The sequence below is a fragment of the Mustela nigripes genome, chromosome 16 (assembly GCF_022355385.1).
Source record: "Mustela nigripes isolate SB6536 chromosome 16, MUSNIG.SB6536, whole genome shotgun sequence".
Taxonomy (NCBI): domain Eukaryota; kingdom Metazoa; phylum Chordata; class Mammalia; order Carnivora; family Mustelidae; genus Mustela; species Mustela nigripes.
The window spans coordinates 4573322-4596464 of record NC_081572.1 but is presented as its reverse complement, the minus strand read 5'-3'; the positions used below and the strand labels follow the sequence as shown (position 1 = coordinate 4596464).

The 23143-nt window shown below is 46.4% G+C and overlaps 1 protein-coding gene across 1 annotated transcript in view; it reads left to right on the top strand.

Annotated features, from left to right (window-relative positions):
- Positions 1-38: 38 nt before the first annotated feature.
- MFSD11 (major facilitator superfamily domain containing 11) overlaps positions 39-23143 on the top strand; it is a 27246-nt gene continuing 4141 nt past the window's right edge. Inside the window, exons 1-13 of the mRNA XM_059378629.1 lie at positions 39-511; positions 793-963; positions 1472-1527; positions 3123-3230; positions 4164-4243; positions 4365-4461; positions 5692-5750; positions 6385-6529; positions 8983-9023; positions 16467-16532; positions 18631-18756; positions 21906-22080; positions 22933-23068. Of these exons, the coding sequence (XP_059234612.1) occupies positions 868-963; positions 1472-1527; positions 3123-3230; positions 4164-4243; positions 4365-4461; positions 5692-5750; positions 6385-6529; positions 8983-9023; positions 16467-16532; positions 18631-18756; positions 21906-22080; positions 22933-23068 (1185 nt within the window). The 5' untranslated portion in view covers positions 39-511; positions 793-867. The remainder of the gene's footprint in view (positions 512-792; positions 964-1471; positions 1528-3122; positions 3231-4163; positions 4244-4364; positions 4462-5691; positions 5751-6384; positions 6530-8982; positions 9024-16466; positions 16533-18630; positions 18757-21905; positions 22081-22932; positions 23069-23143) is intronic.

Here is a 23143-nt window from a genome sequence, read left to right as displayed (position 1 = left end):
AGTCCGGCGGGCGGGCCGAAAAGCGCGGAGTCACTGTTGCTGGGAGGGGGGAGCGGAATTTTCGGGCAGTTGGAAAGCCCGCGAAAAGCTCTTTCCGGCTGCGAGGCCGTACGGGCGTTCTCCCGCAAGAGGAACAGGAAGCGCTCCCCTTCCAGGCCACGCCTTCTTTTCATGCCAATATCCGAGCCCCACGCAGCTTTTCCGCTCGGACCTCAGCAGGAGGTTCCCGCTTCTATCAGAGCGAGTACTTCTCCTCCTCCTCCCGTTTGCCCCGCGGTCTCCGGCCTTCTCAGGCCCCGCTACCACGTCTCCGGGTTCCCTCCGGCAGTTCCCGATTTCTCGGCGGGGTTCCGCTTTGAAGCTCCTCCTTGGTGGGGGGGGTGGGGCGCGGGTTCGACGCCCCTCCCCTCACGGCGCGCCTGCGCGTCTCGGGCTGTACAGGACTACATTTCCCAGCCGGCCCAGCGGCCGGCCGCGGCTGCGGTCAGGTGACCGGGTCGCCTGACCCGCGGTGAGTCAGGGCCGGGCGGGCGGGGCCGCGCCGGCCGCTGCACCTCGGTCTCGGCCCCCGATCCCCCTCGCGGGCCCCCCAACGTGAGCCACGACATTATTGGCGCCTCTCCGGGGGTCGGGCCCTTCTCTGCTCGGATCGGCTCCTAGGAATGTCCTGACTGCCCGCGGGGAGGACCTCACTCTGACCCGCGATTCTGATCCAAGACCTGGAAGTTGACAGCTTGGCAGCCTTGCCCCCGGATCGGCCTCCTCTTCTCACCGTCTCGCTTCCTTCCCCAGGATTGTCAGTGGGTTCGCCCCGAGGAGAGCTGACCGCCCTGGGCCGCTGCGGGCCCCCGGCCGAGTCGAGCCACCATGTCCCCGGAATCTAAAAAGCTCTTCAACATTATAATTTTAGGAGTTGCCTTTATGTTCATGTTCACCGCCTTTCAAACTTGCGGAAACGTGGCGGTGAGTCGGGATCTGTTCTCCCTCCTTGGCCGTGCCTCTCCTAACGCGTTCCGAAAATGACAATAATCAGGAATTGCGCCGAACCGCGCGCTTAGGTCGCGCCTTCTATCTCCCCGCCTGCCCTTCCTCGTTTTTTTATGCCTCAGGTCAATGTCGTGTGTCGGACGGGTCTTGCTAATATTGTACCGGGATGGGGAGTTCAACCGTGCGGCTTATTCCTCTGGTTGACCTGGGGGGTGACGTGTTATTATTTCTTGTCGGCATTAAGGGCTCCATGAGTCCTGGGAGAATTGAGGAGAAAAGAACCGCCAGGCATAGCTACAGCTGATCTTTCCCCCTTCCCTGTCGTCCGTCTTCTTGTCTCCTAGTTGACTTTCAACATGAAGTACTGAGTATCTTTAGAGTTTTTGCCGGGGGCTTCATTTTCAGTTCTTGGAGACAAACTTCGGTGGGGATGGGGAGGGAGACTGCAAAATGTTTTCATTGATTAGCTTTATCTTTCACGCAGCAAACTGTCATCAGGAGCTTAAATAGCACAGACTTTCACGGCAGTGGCTATACCAGGTATGGTACCCTGTGACTTTCCTTCCTGTATTACAGTAGTTAACCGAAATCTTATCAGAATCTCCGGCCATGATACCGTGATTGAATTCGTAGTGGTTGCCTTTTCTCTGTGTCTGGTCTGTTTGGCAGAACATAATAAACATGGCGAGTTTCGGTGTCATGTGGAATTAAATACTGGGTTTGAAATCCTGGTTTCATGGTTTAACACTGCGTTACGTTAGGTAGGTTACTTCTGCGAGCCGTTTCCTCGCTCAGAAAATGGGTGTGAAGCTCTTGGCACAGCGCCTGGCGTTTAATAAACACTCAAGTGTTGTCATAAGTACATCTTCTCAATCCTAAACAGAGGATGTTTTATATGATTCTTGAATCAGCCCTCCTGTCTTTGTAATTTTGTGATGAACGTGCTGTCATCGGGAGCTTTTAGATTTTTGTTAAGGTGTTTAGTCCCACTTTTACAGACAGATAATAAAGTGAAAAGACCTTCATGAGTCACTAGTACATTGTGATTGAAGCTGGGAGTGTAATGCACACATGGATATAAACACTTGAATAGAAGCACATATGGGTTCTTAATTTCTTTGCAATTAACCATTAGATGCTGACCAATACCCCCCCCCCAACTCATCTTATTTGGTTATTCCCTATGCTAAACCTGATCTTACATATGACGTTTCAGAATAAAGGGGTGCTAATGTCCATTTTTTAAGCAATTAACAATACTACAGTTTTTATTTTGTCTTCCAATTCCAGCAAACCTTTACTGTTTGAAAGGATCATAAAAGTCAGAGAATAATTTACTTTGGGTTTGTGGATAGTGTCTGGGGAATGAATTGAGGACCCTCAAAATGGTTTTATCACACTGCTACAAGACATGTGTTCTAGGGCTGGGTCTATAGTAGCTGAATAATGTTCAAGTGAGATGATTAGATTGAGTTAAATCAGTTCTGGTTTAAGCGAGTGATAACTCTGTGCCTGCTGTTTATAACTAGGAAATTTCACGCAGTTGCCAGGAGTTGTAAACTAAGTTTGTAGAGCAGACTGGTTGACTTGTAGAGCAGACTGGTTGACTTGTAGAGCAGACCGGTTGACTTGTAGAGCAGACTGGTTGACTGTGGCCTCGGGGGCGAGACCACCAGGGATGAGATTCTGGCTTCACTCTTCCCCCAGCTGTCCAGCTGGACTTGTGGCAAGTACCTTAACCCCTCCGTGTTTCAGTTTTCTTTTCTGTAGAGTGAGGATAATAATAATACTTTATAGAGCTGTCAGATTTAATAAAGAAAACATCCATAAAATACTTGGTTTGATGTCTGTTGCAGGTTACATGTTAGCTGGTTTTATGCATTACCATTCCATTAAAAGCATGTTGTCCAAGGCAGGCTGAGTCCAAGGGAAATTTGATGAGACTTCAAGATTCTGTGTACGTGAAAACCTCACTGTAGGATTCAGCTTAATGACAGACTTATCGTTAAGTTCAACTAGAGAAATGAAGGTTTATGACAGAAAAATCTATAGACTCTAAGCAGATTTGGAAAAACACACTTTGGAGACAGTGATTCAAGGGTTTTGTTTTTCCCTTTTATGTGTTGTGTGTACAGCATGGCAATTATTTATGGCGTGTTCTCCGCTTCAAATTTGATTACACCATCAGTGGTTGCCATTATAGGACCTCAGCTCTCTATGTTTGCAAGTGGTTTATTTTACAGGTGAGTAGTGTGATTTTCTTTCATTTAATCCAAACTCCCTCAGCACCTTCCAAGCACGTAGTAAACTTTTCACAAGAAATTGCTGACTTGGGGGCGCGTGGCTGGTTCAGTCAGAAAGGCATGTGACACTCGATTTCCGAGTTGTAGGTTCACGCCGCACTTTGGGTGCAGAGATTACTTTAAAAAAAAAAAATGCCTACTTGGATTGAATAGTTGACAGGCAGTATTTTAGGGATTTGTTCTCTTCTTGATGCCCAGAGATGCCATGTTGTTTCAGTGTGATGGCATGTGTGCCCACTTCCTTTCATTTTACTCTTCATAAAAATAGTATCCCCACATCTCTTTCTGTGGGATTTGGAAAGAACTTCCTGTGAAATACTCTTATTTTATATCACGTTGATTAGCAGGAATTCAACCCGAGATAACTAAGCTTTTCTTCTGGGTTGTAGAACTGCAGTCCCAGCACAAGCTGAGCTATTGGCAAAGACCGATTGCAAACCCTTATTCAGTGTCTGACCCAATTCGAAATAATACATTAAGAAATGAGTAGGTCGCATCTGTCCCTTTTTTTTTTTTTGCAATACTGGAGAAGTCCTTTACAGGTTGACTTTTGTGGGTTTTTGTTTTTTTTTTTAAGATTTTTTATTTATTTATTTGCCAGAGAGAGAGATCATAAGCAGGCATAGAAGCAGGCAGAGAGAGAAGGGGAAGCAGGCTCCCCGCCAGGCAGAGAGCCCAATGCGGGGCTCGATCCCAGGACCCTGAGATCATGACCTGAGCCTAAGGCAGAGGCCTTAACCCACTGAGCCACCCAGGCGCCCCCAGGTTGACTTTTAAAACAAAAGAATCATCAGAACCGATTCCTAGAAGGCATAACTGGCATTCTCTATGCGGTATTGTTTGACCGTAATGCGTTGACCTGTTACATTTTAGCATGTACATTGCCGTTTTTATCCAGCCTCTCCCGTGGTCCTTCTACACAGCTTCTGTTTTCATTGGAATTGCAGCTGCTGGTAAGTATCTTGATGTTTATTTTCTCTGTCTTCTGGGATTTACTTAAGCGTATCGTGTGTTTTGTGGGGGAAGAAGCCAAGTGATCTCATTCCCTTGACAAACTTTTGGTTTGAATTTCAGTGCTTTGGACAGCACAAGGAAATTGCCTGACAATAAATTCAGATGAGCATACTATTGGGAGAAACAGTGGAATTTTCTGGGCACTCTTACAATCTAGGTAATAATCCTCCTGGAGCTCAGTCTTTCCTTTAATTCTGTTGTTACACCATCTTTTTAGATCTTTGTTGTGTTGAAAATTGCATCCTTCCATGTTCCAGGACCTGACTTCCTAGCTGCATATGATACGGAGTTAATGTTTTAGAGAATTGCATGAAAGGCATGCACCTGCCTCATCGGCAGTCACGATTAGTAAAGAGAAAATCATATTAACCGTAATGTATTTAGTATCTGCTGTATTTCAGGCAGGGACCGTTGGCTTCCTTAGTAAATCTCAGTAATCCTCACCACCTAGGGAGACCAGAAGGTATTATCTGTGTGCTACAGATGAGAAAACGGGCTTAAAACGTGAAGTAACTGATCTGATTTAAACCATCCTTATCTGGATTCCAAAGACCACATCCTTCCCACTGAGCAGCTTTTGATAACTATGAACAAATATATTAAAATTCAAAAATGAGGGGCACCTGGCTGGCTCAGTTGTGGGGGGGTGCATATGACTCTTGATTTCAGGGTCATGAGTTGGAGCCACACGTTGGGTGTAGAGATTACTTAAAAATAAATGAATTTTTAAAAATTTGAAAGTGAGACTATATCAGTGCTGAATGATCTAGCATGTTATATATTTCCTAAGTAAAAAAGCAAAAATGGTCATTCTTTCGTGGAATCTGTCCTGAGGCTTTACCCTCGTGGTTATTGCCCCAAATTGTGGTGTTGATAAGTCTTCATAAATACAGATGTTTAGTTGTAAGGGGGTGTGTATTAAGAAACCAAACTGTAAGTGAATGATCCCTTTTCTGGGAAAGTATGCTAAAGTGTCTGATTAGATGCAGGTAACTGAATCGTGGATTCCCCCCACCCCAACCCCCGCCATAGAGTCTTTAAAATAGAGAACTGGAGAAGTAGCATAAGCTTGTTTCCAAGTAGTCATTTCCGGAGTCCCAATAAATCACATGTTTCCAAGAGAGTCGAGCCTTTGAAGGGCAGCTCTGATTCAGGTCAGGTAGCAGGAGACCGAATTCCATTTGGGCCAGTTAGTTTTTTAGAAGGAGTCAGGGCGGAGTTGATACTTTCAAATGATCCAGGGCAGGTAGAGACTTTAAAAATTATATATGCTTTTAAAAAAATCTCTTTTTCTCTCTCTTTTTAACAAATAATGGAAAAACCGCTGTAAAAACTGTAAATATGGAAATAAATTCTCAACATCCTGTCCTCCCTTTTCTTCCCTCAGCTTGTTCTTTGGAAACCTCTACATCTATTTTGCTTGGCAAGGGAAAACTCAGATATCAGGTTTGTGCTTTTTGCTTTGCTTTATGCACACATGTTTGAAAAGGAAGAAGAATTTCACAAAAAGATCCATTATTGCTCTGTTCACATTGTTCCAATGAACCTTGCTGCCTTAAGTCCTCTCAGATTTTAGTAGTTAGTAACTTTTTTCCTTATATTATTTTTTTCCATTTTATAATTTTTAAATTTTTTTAAATAAACATAGAATGTATTTTTAGCCCCAGGGGTACAGGTCTGTGAATCGCCAGGTTTACACACTTCACAGTTTGCTTATATTATTAAGCTAGGATTTTAGTTTTTGACTCTGCTTTGAGCAGCAGCTCAAGGTATAGGGGAAGTCATGCCGTGTACAAGCTTGCCAGTCGCTTGTTAGACTTTTGAACCCTTGTTTTGTCTGTGCACTTCTTTGGTTAAAAGAATATGATTAATTTCTTGTGCCATTTTTCTTTTGGCTTATTAGTACTTTAACTGAAGGACAAAGGTGAAGGTATTCTGTTGAGTTTCTTGTTTGAGATTTTCACTAATGCAGTAAAGTAAACATGTAACAAGGAAACGTTTGGATGGTTTTAAACACCACACTAACTCGAACTGTTTGCATGGCCAGTGCTATCTGCTTTCTTCTTTCTTTTTTCTCCAGAGAGTGACCGAAGAACAGTGTTTATTGCCCTGACAGTGATTAGCCTTGTGGGGACAGTTCTTTTCTTTCTCATTCGGCAGCCAGATTCTGAAAATGTCCTGGGAGAAGATGAGTCCTCTGATGACCAGGACCTGGAAGTCAACGAGTAAGAAGTTGGCAATGTTCCTTTTTATTTGAAAATATATTTTGAGTGGATGTAGTTTAGAGATTCCCAACCTTTTCTTTCTTTTTAAAAATATTTTATTTATTTATTTGACACAGAGAGAGATCACAAGCAGGCAGAGAGGCAGGCTGTGCTCCCTTGTTAATCCCAAAAAGGCCTAAAATTCTCCGGTCAGAGGATCACTAAGCATTCAAAATTTCACTAAGTTTGTTAAAAGCAAAAGAGAGGGGCACCCGGGTGGCTTAGTCACTTAAGTGTCTCCCTTTAGCTCAGGTCGTGATCCCAGGGTCCTGGGATCGAGACCCACATCAGGCTCTCTACTCAGTGGGGAGCCTGCTTCTCCCTCTCCCTCTGCTGTTCCCCCTGCTTGTGCTCTCTCTCTCTCTGTCCTCATACATAAATAAACAAAATATTTTAAAAAATAAAAATAAAGCAAAGGAGAAGAGTCACCTTTGGTTTGAATATGTATGTACTTATGGGTATATATTTCTGGTCCATATACATAATGTGAACTATGTGTGTGTATTTTTAATCATAAGCTAACAGATATTGGAGAAGCATTCTGTGAAGGTGAATACCACAGATTCAGCAGAAACTAAAACCCTGGTTCGTTTAGCCAGCGTCCGGTGTTGGTGCCGTGCAGACAGATACAGGCCATCCCTGTTCTCAGGGAATTCGTGGACAGAGGATTGTGTAACTGCTGGGATGCAGTACTGAGGAAGCAGTGTTGCTTAGTCCTTTTAGCATTTTGTCTCCCAAACTTAAAGCTTCCTTGTCTTTATTCTATAAGGAGCACAGACCCTGCGCCAGCCCCCCTATAAAGCTGAGGGGTACGGCAGCGAACAAGACAGATAAGTCCCTGCTTTAGTGCAGCTTAATTTTAGAGGGGGTATAGACGGTCCTGGTGTAAAACCACAAAGTGTGTGCGAAGAAGGCAGTGCAAGGGGGAGGTGGTGGAGGGCTGGGGGCTCCCTGAGGCCTGACCCATGAGCAGGGAGGATCCGCTGATGGCCACGGCCAAGGCCAGGTGGTGGGAAGGGGTGCGGTGGGTGCCAGGGCCGCAGGGAGGCGGAGGGAGGGAGTGGAAGCGGGAGTGTCTGCAGTGGGCAGGGAGTCCGTCCCGGGAGGCCGTGCAGGGACGCAGGTTCTGTTCTCGGTGTGACTGGAAGCCGTTGAAGAGGTTGAAGAGGGGCCGTGCCTGGGTGGCTTAGCTGAGCATCCAGCTCTTGATTTCGGGCTCAGGTCATGATCTCAGGGTCCTGAGATCAAGCCCAATGTCAGGCTCTACTCTCAGCAGGGTTGGGGGCGGTGTCTGCTTGAGAGTCTCTCCCTCTGCCCCGACCTGCCTCAAAAAAAAAAAAAAAAAAAAAAAAAAAAGCCATTGAAGGAAAAAAATAGGATCTGAATTTAAAGGATTCCACTAACGTCCTTACGGAAGATGATTTGAGGATGCAGAACGGTAGCTCAGTGTCCTGCCTGAGCCGTCCCCTTAGGCATAATTGGCCCACGTGAGGCCCTGGGAGCTGGGCGGCCTCCAGGAATTCCTTCATTGGCGGTTTTGCCTCCTTGGCCTCCCTCCTCCGCCCCCTCCCTGGGTCTGTATCTGAGCGTCTGTTCCAGGCTCTGTCCGGAGGGTGTTTCGTTGAACAAACAGAGAGAGGTTCGTGTATTCGTAGAGCTTTCTAGTAGGTGAGAGAGAAGTAGGAATCTTTTTTTAAAAAACAGTTTTTATTGAGATATAATTCACACGCTATACAGTTTACCCATTCAGAGTGTACGGTTCCGAGGTGCCTGGGTGACTCCGTTGGTTAAGTGTCAGACTCTTGATTTTGGCTACACAGTCCCGTTACATCGTTCCAGTGAAGTGGTGGCGCCCCTGTTTTATAAACAGGCAAGTGAAACTTGGAGGCAAGCAATAACTTCTCTAAAACCGTACGAGGAAGAAGTGGCAAACCCCTGAAGCCCACGTCTCTGACCCCCAGCTTCTCCCGCACCCGGCTGGCAGCCCAGGGGCTGGTGGTGCATTTGAAGAGTTTTCACGCCGCCCAACTTCGTTTTGAAGGAGTCCGAGTGGAGGGAGATCGAGTTCTCCCAAGGGGTCTTGACCGTATGGGAATAGCAGGGTGGAGGAGAGTTCTGTCCTGCCTGAAGTAGCCTTTCTGAGGACACGTGTGGGTGTGTGCTCTCAGCCGAGTTTGAGGGAACGGTGTTCAGCTGTGAATAAAGGGTCACCCAGGTGGCCCTTGTTCTCCGAGGCAAGGATGGGGTCCTGGAGGGACACCCCGGAGCGAGGAGCGTCTCGGGCAATGGCAGCGTTTGCCAGACCACGTAGAGGACGGAGCTTTGACGAACATCCATGAAAGTATGATAGCATTTTGGTTCTCTCTTCAGTTTTTCAGGGGAAAACGCTTTGATATTTTGTTTTATTTTTCCAGGTCTGCCCAGAGCACTATGGGAAAAGCAGTGGATGCATTCAGTAAGTATTTTCTGTGTCTGAAATGTAAGAGCTGTTTGGGAACAGCCACAACATCTACTTGGGAACAGCCACAACATGTGCCTTCCCCCTTTCCCTGGTGGCTTTGGGTCGCCGGTCCTGCGGTGTTTTCGTTTCTCCAGGTCTGCGGCCCCGCAGTCCGCTTGTCTTCCCGGCGTCTCTGTAACTGGGGGTGCGCGGGCCGGCCGGCCGCCCGACTGCCCGGCCAGGGACACGCGGGGAGGTGCGGGTTGCTCACGGACTGCGCTTTACAAGGCAGTGAGGACACACAGACCGACTCCTCAGAACCGAGTCTGGGAGAACAGTTGCGCTCGACGGCAGGAGGCTCTTTCCTCAGTGTTCTTTTTGTGTTATTCTAAAGGTGTGTATCCCTAGAACACGCACCTGCCATTCTCTGCATTTTATAGAAGAGAGAATCGAGGCTTAGAGAAATTACCTACCCAAGGTCAGGTAGCTGGGACATTGCTGAGCTGGGATTCCAGCCCAAACTGTGTCACTGGCAAAGCCAGTGAGTCCCATAACGGCCATCTTGCGGTTCCTTCAGAAACCGGCAAACATGGCTTCCGGTTCTCGTAGGGCCTGATGGGGGCCAGTTCTCTGCTTCTGCCCCAGCTCTCTCGGCCTCTTTGTCTCCCAAGGAGAGAGAATCTGACCGCTGTCTTGTGGGGGACAGCCTTTTAGGGCCCGTGTTGTTTCAGTTAAGCCCTTTGGCCTTATTCGCTCTGTGCTTGTGGGGAGTCTACAGGATGCCTTGGGCTTGGATGCAAATTCTTCATCTAATCAGCCATGGCCTGAGTCAGAGGATACAAAGCACCCAACTTCTAGCCAAGAATTCCTGTGGTCCTTTTTTAGAAAAGGCTATGGGTGTGGTAGTCTGAGTTTCGAATATATAACATCTTATCGTTCAGGCTATTTAATCGGGCTTCTGTTACATGTATTTCTTATGTTTCAGGACCAGGTTTTTGTTTTTTTTTTTTTTAAGATTTTATTTATTTATTTGACAGAGCGATCACAAGTAGGCAGAGAGGTAGGCAGAGAGAGAGGAGGAAGCAGGGTCCCTGCTGAGCAGAGAGCCAGATGCGGGGCTCGATCTCAGGACCCTGAAATCATGACCTGAGCAGAAGGCAGAGGTTTAACCCACTGAGCCACAAAGGCGCCCCTAGGACCAGTTTTTTGTTTTTGTTTTTTTTTAAGATTTTATTTGTTTTTGAGAGAGAGAGAGAGAGAGAGAGAGAAAGAGCACGAGCCGGTGGAGGGACAGAGGGAGAAGCAGACTCCCTGCTGAGCAGGGAGCCCCACGTGGGGCTCGATCCCAGGACCCTGGGATCAAGAACCGGGCTGAAGGCAGATGGTTAACCAACTGAGCCATCCAGGCGCCCCCTTAGGAACACATTCTTAATGATATGCTGTTATTAAAAAGGATGCAGCCTGACTGTCCCCCAGCAGGACAGGAGGTCACCACAGTCGAAGGTCTTTCAGCTTTACGGGCCTAGAAACTTGTTTGTCACAGGCTCTTTATTGATCAGAGGGACCAGATGGGAAAGGACTCAAACTAAACAAACCCACGGAAGTCTCCATCTAACCATTATTTTTTTAAGATTAAAAAAAAAAATTTTTTTAAGATTTTATTTATTTGAAAGAGAGAGAACAAGCAGGGGGAGAAGCAGACTCCCCACTGAGCAGAGACCCTAATGCAGGACTCATTCCCAGGACCCTGTGATCATGACCTGCGCCAAAGGCAGTCGCTTAACCAACCTGAGCCACCCAGATGCCCCTCGATTTAACCATATATGATGGCATTTAATATTTTTTAGTGAGTCCTTTCATAGATACTCACTTCTTATTGTTCCCTTCTTGGCCTAGAAAGCAACATTGGCTTACCGGTGAGCCATGGAGTCAAGGAAAAGGGAGATTGATGACCCCAGGCTTATGGAATGGTCCATCCGGCCTTGGTGAGGCTTATACGGCCTCTCTGCACCATTGTGGAACCTGCTCTGCCTGGCTGCTGTGGATAGTAACCAGATTCATGATGTCCTTCCCCAGTGTACAGACCTTGCCTCAACTTCTCTGTCATTAAAATGGGGCACTAACACAATGGGGGCCAACTAGTTCCACGCGGAACTAGTTGGTTGCTCAGGAGGGTGTGGGAGTGATAGGATGTTGAGCTGTCTCGTCTGAATGGGGAGAAAGAAGGAGCAGCCAAAAAGATAAGGGGCGTGTAAGGTGTTACAGGGCAGGCAGATTTAGGAGCTGGTTGCTGGGCCCTGGGGAGCAACGGAAGGTAATGATGTACCAAGGAAGTCAAAGAGAAGACAGGAAGGAAGAAGACTGTCTAAGCTTTAAGTAATCCATCTGTCTTGGTGGGGGGCATCGTGGGGGGCTGTGTTTCATTTATTCTCAGTCATCACATTCCTTCTGTCGACGCTGTGATGCGTGTTGTATGGGAAAGGCTCCTGGTTATCTGAAAAGCACCTTATTCCTCAACTGAGTGTGTATGCTTCATGGGATTCTAGAATTCTTTAAAATTTATCTTTTGGTCCTGAAGCAGTCCTAAAGTCGATCTGGAAGAATAAATCAGAATAGCCCAGGAACTTTTTGAAAAGGAGGAGGACTTTCCCTAATGAATATTAAAGTCGACTGTGAGTTCATTTGAACACTTTGGGATAGAAAGAGCCGTGGAACTGGATTCTAGAATCAGCCCCACGTCCACAGTACAATAAATACAATAAAAGACTCTTAAATAAGCAAAGTTAAGGAGTGGGCTGTGTAGGAAGAGAGACTCAAATGTCGTATCTCCTGGCATTCCGGGTGGGTTCAACATAGAAATGCAACTAGAAAAGTAACTGGAGAAGCTTCTAAGGCAGGTCACTCAGACGATAAGGAAAAAGAAGGCCCTTTCGTGGCTTAAACTGTGAACCTTTGTCAAAGCAACTTAATAGAGCTGAAATGGCAGGGAAGGTGTTTGTTTAAGTCTAAGAAATACAGGTTTGAAAGTTTTCCATCAAATTTCAAAAGATAAAAAATTAATGGTCCGTGTTATGGGGAGTAGGTGTTTCTATGCATAAGACCACCTTGCTGATGGGAATATATATTTGTGTTATTTTCTGAAGAGCCATTAGTCGGCCAGTTCTCAGGAGCCTTAAAATGTCTGTGCCTTTACCCCGGCAATTCCACTAACAGGACTATCCTCAGGGAATAATTTAAGAATTTTTATCAAGATTTAATGGTTAAGAGGTGTCTATTAGGGAGAAACTGAAAGTAATTGAAATATTTCTCTATAAGGCCTCAGTACATCTGTACGGTAGATTATCTTGGCCATTAAAATGAGCTCGATGATGTTAGAACATATTTGCTCTCTTACGTGAAAACAAATTTTGAAATTGTATACGTAATGAAATTTGTTTCTGTCGAACATTGTTTTAAGTCTGCAAGGGGATCCATTAAGCTGTTAGGTGGTATTTTTTTCTCCTAATAGAACAGGTTTACTGAATATAATTCACGTGCTGTCTGATCACCCATTTAAAGTAGACAATTCAGTGGCCTTTAGTACATACACGGGGTTCTTCATCTGTCACCACAGTCCATTATAGGCCCTGCTCCTCAGCCCAGGAGGAACTGATGTCCCTGTCAGCATTCACTGCCCATTTCCTCCCCACCCCCCCCATCCCGCACCCCAGGCTCTCATTAATGCGCTTTCTTTCTCCGGACTTGCCTATCCTGGAGGTCATTTTGTATACATAGAGTCGGACTCTGTGTGCTTTTCTATGACCTATTTCTTGGCTTTGGTTTTACTTACAGTCACGGTTTCGAGGCTCATCCGTGTTCTAGCATGTTCTGCAGAATGGGTTGTTTGTAGGCATCATGAATAATGCTGCTGTGAACATGTGTGGACAGGTTGTTTTGTTTTGTTTTGTTCTAAATACTTTATTTATTTGAGATAGAGAATGAGAGAGAACGGGCATGAGAGGGGGAAGGTCAGGAGAAGGAGACCCCCTGCAGAGCGGGGACACCCTCTCCAGCCATGCAGGACTCCATCCCAGGACTCCAGGATCATGACCTGAGCTGAGGCAGTCACTCAACCAGCTGAGCCACCCAGGCGCCCTGTGCATGGGTTTTTGTGTGGCTGTACATCTGCACATCTCCGTAGGCGCCTAGGAGCCGCAGGATTGCTGTGTGTTCTGGTCGCCGTGTTTCACCCTCCGGGAACCACCAGATGTCTTCTGGAGTGGTTGCACCATTTTACGGTCCCATCAGCCGTATCTGAAGGTTCCAGTTTCTCCAGGTTCTCTACTTCTTGAGCTCTTATCTGTCTTTCAGAGGATAGCTGTCCCTGTGGGTGTAAAGTGGTGTCTCGTGGTTTTGATTGGCGTTTTGCGAATGGCTAAGGACGTGGAACCTATTTCTACATGCTCGTGGGGCATTTGTATTGCGTCTCAGGAGACCTGTCTGTGCAGGTCCTCTGCCCATTTTTTTTTTTTTTTACGTATTGCACATTTTATTTATTTTTTTTTAAGATTTTATTTATTTATTTGACAGAGATCACAAGCAGGCAGAGAGACAGGCAGAGAGAGAGGAGGAAGCAGGCTCCCTGCTGAGCAGAGAGCCCGATGCGGGGCTCGATCCCAGGACCCTGGGATCATGACCTGAGCCGAAGGCAGCGGCCCAACCCACTGAGCCACCCAGGCGCCCTCTGCCCATTTTTTATGAGTTCTTTTTTTATTGCCGAGTTGTAAAAATTCTTCTCGTACCCTAGATAAAAGTCTCTCATATGATTTGCAAATCTTTTCTCCTATTTCTTAGGTTGACTTTTCATTTTCTCAGTGGTATCTCTTAAAGCTCAAAAGTTCTGAATTTTTGTCGAGGGCTCATGATTTATCCATTTTATCTTTTGCGTGTGTTTTTGGTGTTCTAAGGTTTTGACTGGCCCAGGTCACAAAGATTTGCTCCTGTGTTGTCTTCTAAGACTTTTATAGTCTCCGCCCCGACACTGAGGTCTGGGATCTCTTCTAAGTTCCTTGCTGTGTGTGTTGCGAGGTGCGAGTCCAACTTCATTCCTCTGCATGTGGCCACCTGCTTGTCCTGCTGAAAAGATTGTTGTTCTTACCCCCCTGGAGTGTGTCGGGTCGAAAATTGACAGTAAATGTGAGCGTTCATTTCCGGATGCACGTGTCTATCCTTACTCTGGTAGCACGCTGTGCTGATGACCGTCGTGCTGTGGCGTTGGGAAGGGTGAGCCCGCCAGCTTTGTTCTTTTTCAAGATCATTTTGGCCACAGTGGGCCCCTTGAATGAATTTTAGGATCACTTTATCTATTTCTGCAAATGGATGACGTATTGTTTTTAAAGCACTTCATTTTTTAGAATCTTTTTAGATTTTTTTAAAAATTTATTTGAGAGGGAGAGTGAGCAAGAGAGAAAAGGAGAAGGGGGAGGGGCAAAGAGAGAAGGAGAAACAGACTCCCCACTGAGCAGGGTGCCCCACGTGGGGTCTGATCCCAGGATTCCAGGATCAGCACCCGAGCTGAAGGTGCTGCTCCTTAGTATTACGACCGTCTATACAGACACTTAATTGTCTGAGCCTCCCAAGCGTCTCATTAGAGCTATTTTAGGGTCACAACAAAATTGAGAAGGAGGAGAGTTCCCCTGTGCGCCTCACCCTCACAGAGACGCAGCCTCCCCCACTATCCAAGTCCCCCTTCAATATGGTTGAGGCTGCGTTCACACTTCATCGTCACCTAGAGTCCACAGTTCACACAGGGGTGCACTCCGGGTGGTGTATATTCTGTGGCTTTGTACAAACGTAATGACATATGGTCACAGTCATAGTATCATTGTAGATCATGTTTAAAAAAATCTTTTTTAAAGATTTATTTATTTATTTGACACAGAGAGATCACAGGTAGGCAGAGAGGCAGGCAGAGAGAGAGGAGGGGAAGCAGGCTCCCCACTGAGCAGAGACCCTGATGCGGGGCTCAATCCTAGGACCCTGAGATCATGAGGCAGAGGCAGAGGCTTAACCCACTGAGCCAAAGGCAGAGGCTTAACCCACTGAGCCACCCAAGCGCCCCAACATTTTAAAATTTTTTGTTAATCTTCTGGTTATTCAAAAGCAAATGTACTTTGCTAATGTCATTACTTTTTTTATTAAAAATAATGTTTTAGGGGCACCTGGGTGGCTCAGTGGGTTAAGCCACTGCCTTCAGCTCTGGTCATGATCTCAGGATCTTGGGATCGAGCCCCGCATCGGGCTCTCTGCTCAGCGGGGGGCCTGCCTCCCCGTCTCTCTCTGCCTGCCTCTCTGCCTACTTGTGATCTCTCTCTGTCAAATAAATAAATAAAATCTTTAAGAAAAATACTGTTTTAAACCTCATATTGATCCTATATTTTTTCCTGGAGATGCGTGAAAATGGTGACAATGTCTTACTGCATTTAGTCTCTCTGTATTTCCACGAGATTAGAGAAAAAAAATACCCTGTTCTGCATGTGGCAAAATTCAGGACAGACCGTTTGTGTCTTGTGTAACTTTTGTAGGGAGTGGTTGAGTTAGAACTAAAATCTGGAGCCACTGTTCGTTTAGATAAGTGACCTTAAGCTATGAGATGGGAGCAGGTTCAAAAAGATGGTTAAAGTATGCAATTGTTAGGGGCGCCTGGGTGGCTCAGTGGGTTAAGCCTCTGCCTTCGGCTCAGGTCATGATCTCAGGGTCTTGGGATCGAGTCCTGCATCGGGCTCTCTGCTCAGCAGGGAGCCTGCTTCCTTCTCTCTCTCTCTGCCTGCCTCTCAGTGTACTTGTAATTTCTTCTGTCAAATAAATAAATAAAATCTTTAAAAATATATATATATGCAGATTCTAGACCGCATTTCCCACTGCAGATCTCCACCACATTGAACAGCATGAAAACAGACGTTAAAGCAGTCCTAAGCAAATACACCGAGCTAACTCTTTGTCCCCAGATCCAGAGAACTGAGAATCGCAGGAAGTGGTGTGGCAGCCTCAGTGCAGTCGGCAGTCTCCCTGGGTGGCAGTTGTCCTCTGGAGTCCACTCGTCAAGCCGCTCTGCACTCACTCCTTCCCCCGGGATGTTAGCTCCCTGCCGGCCATGGTCGCCCTTAGCCCAACCTTCACTCAAGTCTGTTGACACAGTCTTGTTTCTTTTCTCCGTTCCATTGTTGTTTTTTTAGATTCAAGCTGGGGAATGTGTGGGGCAAAACAGCACTGTAGGATGTAGCGAAGCAGGTGGAGAGAGCGTTTTATTCACCGGCCGGATTAAGTTCTTCCCTTCAGCGTCTGAATCCTTAACCTCGGTCCCACTGGATCTGTCTGCTGGTGTTACCGACAAGAGGTGTCTGGGTTGAGTAAGTGTTTTAGAATCATGGGGCAATTAAAATCCCATTAAGCACTCTTGCATTGTTTTCTTTCTTACAGAAAAGTCTCTGAAGTTATGTGTCACCAAGGAGATGCTGCTCCTTAGTATTACGACCGCCTATACAGGTAACGGGGCTGACAGTGGCCTGGGTTTTCTGTGGCTGCGTCATGACTGTGAGGACTGAAAACAACCACCACGTGATTCTTTCTCACAGCTCTCCGCACTGATGGGGCTCAGCTAAATGATTCTTCTGATGGTCTTAAATGAGGTCTCTTCTGGGTGCTGGTAGAGGCAGCTGGGGTCACAGCTTCTGGATAGTTTCCTTTGCATGTCTGAAGGGGTCAAGTTCAAGGCTGGGTCTTTGTTCACAGTAGTCTCTGTGGCTGCGTGGCCCCCTCCCAAGTGGTCCCTTCCTTCCGATCCAGCAGGAAGGCCAGATTGCTTAGGGGCTCCAAAAAGAACAAAAGGAGAACCAACCAGACTTTCCGAAGGCTTGAGCCCGGTGTCACTTGGACTGCGTTTCAGTGGTGGAAGCATGTCATAGGGCCAGCGCAAATTCAGCGTGGGAGGGTTCTACCAAAGTGTTGACCCCGGGAGGCATTGCAACCAGTGATTTTTTTTTTTTTAATTTGACAGATCTCAAGTAGGCAGAGAGAGAGGAAGGGAAGCGGGCTCCCTCCTGAGCAGAGAGCCTGATGCGGGGCTCAATCCCAGGACCCTGAGATCATGACCTGAGCCAAAGGCAGAGGCTTTAACCCACTGAGCCACCCAGGTGCCCCACAACCAGTGATTTTAGGGCAAAGTGGAGCTCTGCAGAAAATAACTGAGTGGATTCATACACTTTCTAATGAAATGGAAGGAGCTCTGTGGTTTCCTGGTGGCTCTGGAGCACTCTCGGATCTTCAGAATGATAAGGAAATTTCCTTTTAAAAAGTGCTATTATGTCGAGGTGCCTGGGTGGCTCAGTCGGTGAAGCATCTGCCTTCAGCTTAGGTCCTGGGATCAAGGGCGCTAGGGTTCTGTGCTCCGTAGGGAGTTTGCTTCTCCCTCTGCCCCTCCCCCATTCACACTTGGGTGCATGTGCACTCTCTCTCGCTCTGAAATAAAATCTTTAAAAAAAAAAAAGTGCTGTCATGTTAAAAAAAAAGCTATAATGGGCCAATGTTACTTATGCCTTTATTTACCTTTCAGGTATAAACATCTTTTTTTGAGAAATAGAATGAATGGCAGACATCTTTAAAATTCACTTAAGTTTTGGTAGCATTAAGGAATGAGGTCCTCTACTGATTGACCTTAATTTTTTTAGCCCTAATTTTTAAAACTTCCTTTTCTGGGAAAAAGAGTTGAATGAAGACATTTTGCCCTTAAGCAGAGGAGGATAGCATGCATTGGTTTTCCAAACCCACTTCCGGTTAACCTTGGAGAGCAACTAATACGGTCACAGTGCTTTAAAAATCACCATTACAGACTTGCATGTGTACCGTCCTCTGTCCGTCCCATATCCACACAGGATCATTTTGTTTGTTTGTAAGATTAATTTATTTGAGAGAGAGAGAGAGAGCCTGCTTATGCGTGCGTATGCACACAAGCACGAGCAAGGGGGAGGGGCAGAGGGCGAGAGAATCCACACGGAGCACCGAGCCCGTCCTGGGGCTCGATCCCACAGCCCTGAGACCATGACCTGACCTGAAATCAGGAATCAGATGCTCAACAGACTGAGCCACCCAGTGCCCCAAAGGACAGTTTCTCTCTCTCTCTCTCTTTTTAAAAAGATTTTATTTATTTATTTGACAGAGGGAGACACAGTAAGAGAGGGAGCAGAAGCAGGGGGAGTTGGGGAGGGAGAAACTGCTTCCTGAGGAGCAGGAACCCCAATGCCGGGCTGGATCCCAGGACCCTGGGGGTCATGACCTGAGCCAAAGGCAGATGCTTAATGACTGAGCCACCCAGGCACTCCCAAAGGACGGTTTCTAACAGAAGGTGTAAAGGGTTTGCTTATTTGAGTTGTGTATTCTTATCTGAAACACATGGCAACTGCCATCTTGTGGCTAATTCCGTTTCATCAGCCACACAGCATTAAGACCCCTCTGCTTGTGGGGAGTAACGCATCAGGCCGAGTGAGTTTTACTGTGTACGTGTATATAGCTCAAATACCACCAGCCATGAAGAGGAACCAGGAATGGAGATTGTGAATGTGTAATTGAATCCGCTTTTTTCCTAAAGGTCTGGAATTGACTTTCTTCTCTGGTGTCTATGGAACGTGTATTGGCGCTGTAAATAAATTCGGAACGGAAGAGAAAAGCCTTATTGGACTTTCTGGCATTTTCATTGGCATTGGAGAAATCTTAGGTTGGTCTGAAAAAATGTTCCTGTGTGAAATCAGTTCATTGTTGTTATCATACGTATTGTAAGTGTACTTCACCTCTCTGTCCTTGAATTTTAATTTCCTTGCTTATTTTTACCCAGACAGGTAGGTCTTTGGGGTTGTTTTTTTTTTTAATTATCATTGTTCTAAGATAACTATGAGATGTTTGCCATCTAATTCCCTGTCAAAACCATACATAGGAAAGCTTGTAGTCTCTCCGAGCTTTTTCTCTTAAAATTCTTAGGGAAAGTGTCTTCTGAATCTTGGATGCAAGCTGGATGCCCCGCGTAAGTCCTGGGTCCGCAGGCTACCTTCTGTCTGATGTGGTTGCAAGTTTGGAGGTTCCCATGGACCCCCAGGAAAATGCTGTACGTGCTACTAAAGCTTATGAAGGATGCAGGTGAACAGGCAGGTGAAGAAGCACACAGGGTAGAGACCAGGAGGGTCCCGAGCGCAGGAACCTCTGCCCCGTATGGTACCTTCCCAGTATGTGGATGTGTTCCCCAGCCAACCTGGGTAGCTCTCCCAAACCCATCCATTAGGGGTTTGTGCAGACATTTCATTACAGAGGAAGGGTTGATGAGGTCATTGGCTAATGACAGTTGAACTCAATCTCCAACCCCTTTCCCCTACCCCAGGTCTGGGGGTCGGGGCTGAAGGTTCCAATCCTCTAAGCATGCCTTGGTCCTTCTGGCAACCAGCCCCCATCCTGAAGTTAGCTGCACCACCCCACACCCCTCAGGGATCACCTCATTTGTATAAACTCTGGTGTGGTCAGAAGGGAGTAGTGGAGAACAACCAGGAGACACACCGGACCCTGAGGACGTGCGCCGGGTTCTAGGAGCAGCTCTGTGCCAGGAAGTGGGCAGGAGGCCCAACAAGCAAAAAGACCAATCTTTTTTTCTGTAGCACAGTAGGTATTCCTCTTTTTTTTTTTTAATGTTTTTTATTCAAATTCTAGTTAATGTACAATGTAATATGAGTTTCCGGTGTACGAGGTAGTGATTGAACACTTGCGTACCCCTCCCGGGGCCCGGCACAGCTGCGGGTAGCCCTCGGTCAGCAACGCGGGTTCCATGCCGGGAGTGTGTGTTGGATATTGTCCTGTAGGAGGAACTTTCCAGTTTGTCAGATACTTACTATGCATCCATTGTATGAATAAGAGACTCCCTGCCCACCTGGAGCTTATGGCTGAGGGAAGAAGACAGATGCTAAAAACCCGTAGGACCCTTGGAATGGCCGGTGGTGGTCAGCACGACCGGGAGAGCAGAATTCTGTGGTTTCTGTTCCTTCCTTTACTGCGCATACCTCGCGATCTGTACCGGCTGTTTATATGTATCTGAACCTGTGGAATGTAGTTAGAGTAATCGTCTTAATGTTTTTGCTCATTCTCATATCTGCGACAGTTCTGGGTTTTTAAATTTCTTTGGAGAGCTTTATTGAACTATCACTCACGTGCCATGTATGTCACCCACTTAAAGTGTACGGGTCAGTGTTTTTCGTCACACCCACAGGGCTGTGAGTCATCCCTGCAGTCTAATTTTAGAAACTGTTTCTTGCCCTTCCCCAGACAACTGCTAATGTCCTTGCTCTCCGGATTTGCTTACTCTGGACTTTTCATATGAACGGAGTCACAGGACTCATGGTCCCTTAGCTCTGGCTTCTTTCATTTAGCATAATGTTTCCAAGGTTCCTCCACGTTCTAGCACATACCAGCAGCATCCTTTCTTATGACTAGATAATATTTAATTGTACGGATCTATCCCATTTTACCTAGCCGTTCGTCATTCCCTGGACATTTGGGTTGTTTCCACTTTTCGGCCAGTGTAATTAATGCTGCTGTGAACACGTATGTACGGTTGCTGTCCGGATTTATGTTTTCATTCCCTTGGGTTCTGGAACTAGCACCGGAATTGTTGGATCCTATGACACCTCCACGTGTGTGACTGCTTTCTCTCCTCATGGTGGGTCATGCTTTCCTGCTGCTTTGCCTGGTCGCACTGGAGATACCAGACTTTGTGGACTCTGCCTGGTGGGGCGCTGGATAGTTTTGTATTCTTAAAAATATTCTTTTTTTTTTTTTTTTTAAGATTTTATTTATTTATTTATTTATTTGACAGAGAGAGGGAGAGAGCACAAGTAAGCAAAGCGGCATGCAGAGAGAGAGGGAGAAGCAGGCTCTCTGCTAAGCAGGGAGCCTGATGCGGGGCTCAGTCCCTGGGATCATGACCTGAGCTGAAAGCAGACACTTAACCAACTGAGCCACCCAGGCGCCCCTAAATATTCTTCAGCTTTGTTCTTGGCTGTGGTTCACTTACTTGGAAACAGTAGGACTCTTTCGGGGCTTTTGAGGTTTGTTGCACAGAACCAAAGCAGTGCTCAGACGAGGGCTAATTATTCCTCACTCTTGAGGAAAGACCCTTCTGTGCACACCCAGTGCCTTTGAGTCATGAGATGTCCTGTCTGGCTTGAGGGACAAGGCCCCCAGCCCAGGGCAGGGTCTTAATACATCTAATATAGCTAACCCTTCTAGACAGTTCTTTTGCAGCTCTCTGCTAATTTACTCACAGTCTGTGCTGATCAGCACTTAGGGAAGACTCAGAGGAACCCTCTGTAGATCTTTGGAATTGTCTCTCTGTGCAGCTTTCCTTTCTCATAGCCTGTTCTGGAACTTTGTAGCCACCTAGGTATCCCTCCATTCAGGGAGGGCTGTGGGCTCCACCTACACTCCCCCACGTCCCCCACCCCTGCAGCCCAGCCTCAGCTTCTCTGTAGACCAGCAGCTGGGCAGTAGCCGGGCTCCCCTCCTTCCCTTCTGTCGCAGAGATCACTGCCCTTTGTCATCCGATGTCTCGTGTCTTCAAAACTACTGCATCATATTTGTTGTACATTTTTTTTCAGGCAGGGGCTGAATCCACTCCCTGTTACCACACTGACCTTGGAGTCTATTCTGATTCTTGAAATTTCTTCTGTTTCAGTGGTTATTTTTTATTTTTAACATTTGTGCTTGCTTTCCCCTTGATTAAACTAGTTGTTGGATGCTCTGTTTTCTTTATCTTTTTCAAAGAACCAAAATTTCAATTTATTAATCTGGCCTTGTGTTTTTCTGTTCTCTACTTCATTGGTTCTGTAGGTGGAAGCCTCTTTGGTCTGCTGAGCAAGAATAATCGTTTTGGTAGAAATCCGGTTGTGTTGTTGGGCATCCTGGTGCATTTTATAGCTTTTTATTTGATATTTCTCAACATGCCTGGGGATGCTCCTATTGCTCCCGTTGAAGGGACCGATAGCAGCGCTTACATCAAATCCAGGTATAGTGACTGTCATTTTTCTAGTAATTTAAGGAAGGATGGGAGGTAATGGTGGCTAAATGTTCATAATGGAGCAGTTAATCATTTTCTGAAATTCTGTTTTCTTTATAAGGTCCTCTGGCAAATGTTGATTATTTTAAATCAGAGTTCATGGAGAATCCCAAGTTATTTTTGCAATTGTTAGTTTTTTTTGTTGTGTTTTTTTTTTAAGATTTCATTTATTTATTTGACTGAGATCACAAGTAGGCAGAGAGGCAGGCAGAGAGAGAGAAGGGGAAGCAGGCTCCCTGCTGAGCAGAGAGCCCAATGTGGGACCCTGAGATCATGACCTGAGCCGAAGGCAGCGGCTTAACCCACTGAGCCACCCAGGCACCCTGCAATTGTTAGTTTTAACCTTTTGGCCCACTAAATGCTTTTTTTGATCTGTGAAAGGACATACAAGTATCCGATGTGATCCTGTAGCTGCTCTCTGAGCAGTGAACAGTGGGGAAGGGATAGGCCATCCTGTTCATTCACAGCTGGTTATGTCCATTTCGAGGATCTTACTTCCCTGCACTCAACTCAAATCCATTATAGATGGATACCTTAATGCCCAGACACACCATCCGGGGCGAGGTGGGGGGGCCCTGCCCCAACCCAGTTCATAGACCAGACTTGGCTTGGACTGTGCAGGTGAGTGCATTTGAGCATAAATTTTTACTTTGTAGCATCCAGTGTTGATTTCTTCTTATTTCATAGTGTTTAAGCCTTGAAAGCGAAATGCTCCTGTAGGGGAATGCTCTGACGTTGGAAAGGGCTCTAACACATACTGTTAAGAGTGCTCGTTCGAAATTCATTTTCCCGTTTGTGCAGCAAAGAAGTCGCCATCTTCTGCAGCTTCCTGTTGGGCCTTGGGGACAGCTGCTTCAATACCCAGTTGCTTAGTATCTTGGGCTTCCTCTACTCCGAAGACAGCGCGCCGGCCTTTGCCGTCTTCAAATTTGTGCAGGTGAGCTCCCCTTCCGGCGGGGCTGATGCCAGGTTCCTGGGCTCCTTTTTTTTTTTTTTTTTTTTTTTTTTTTTT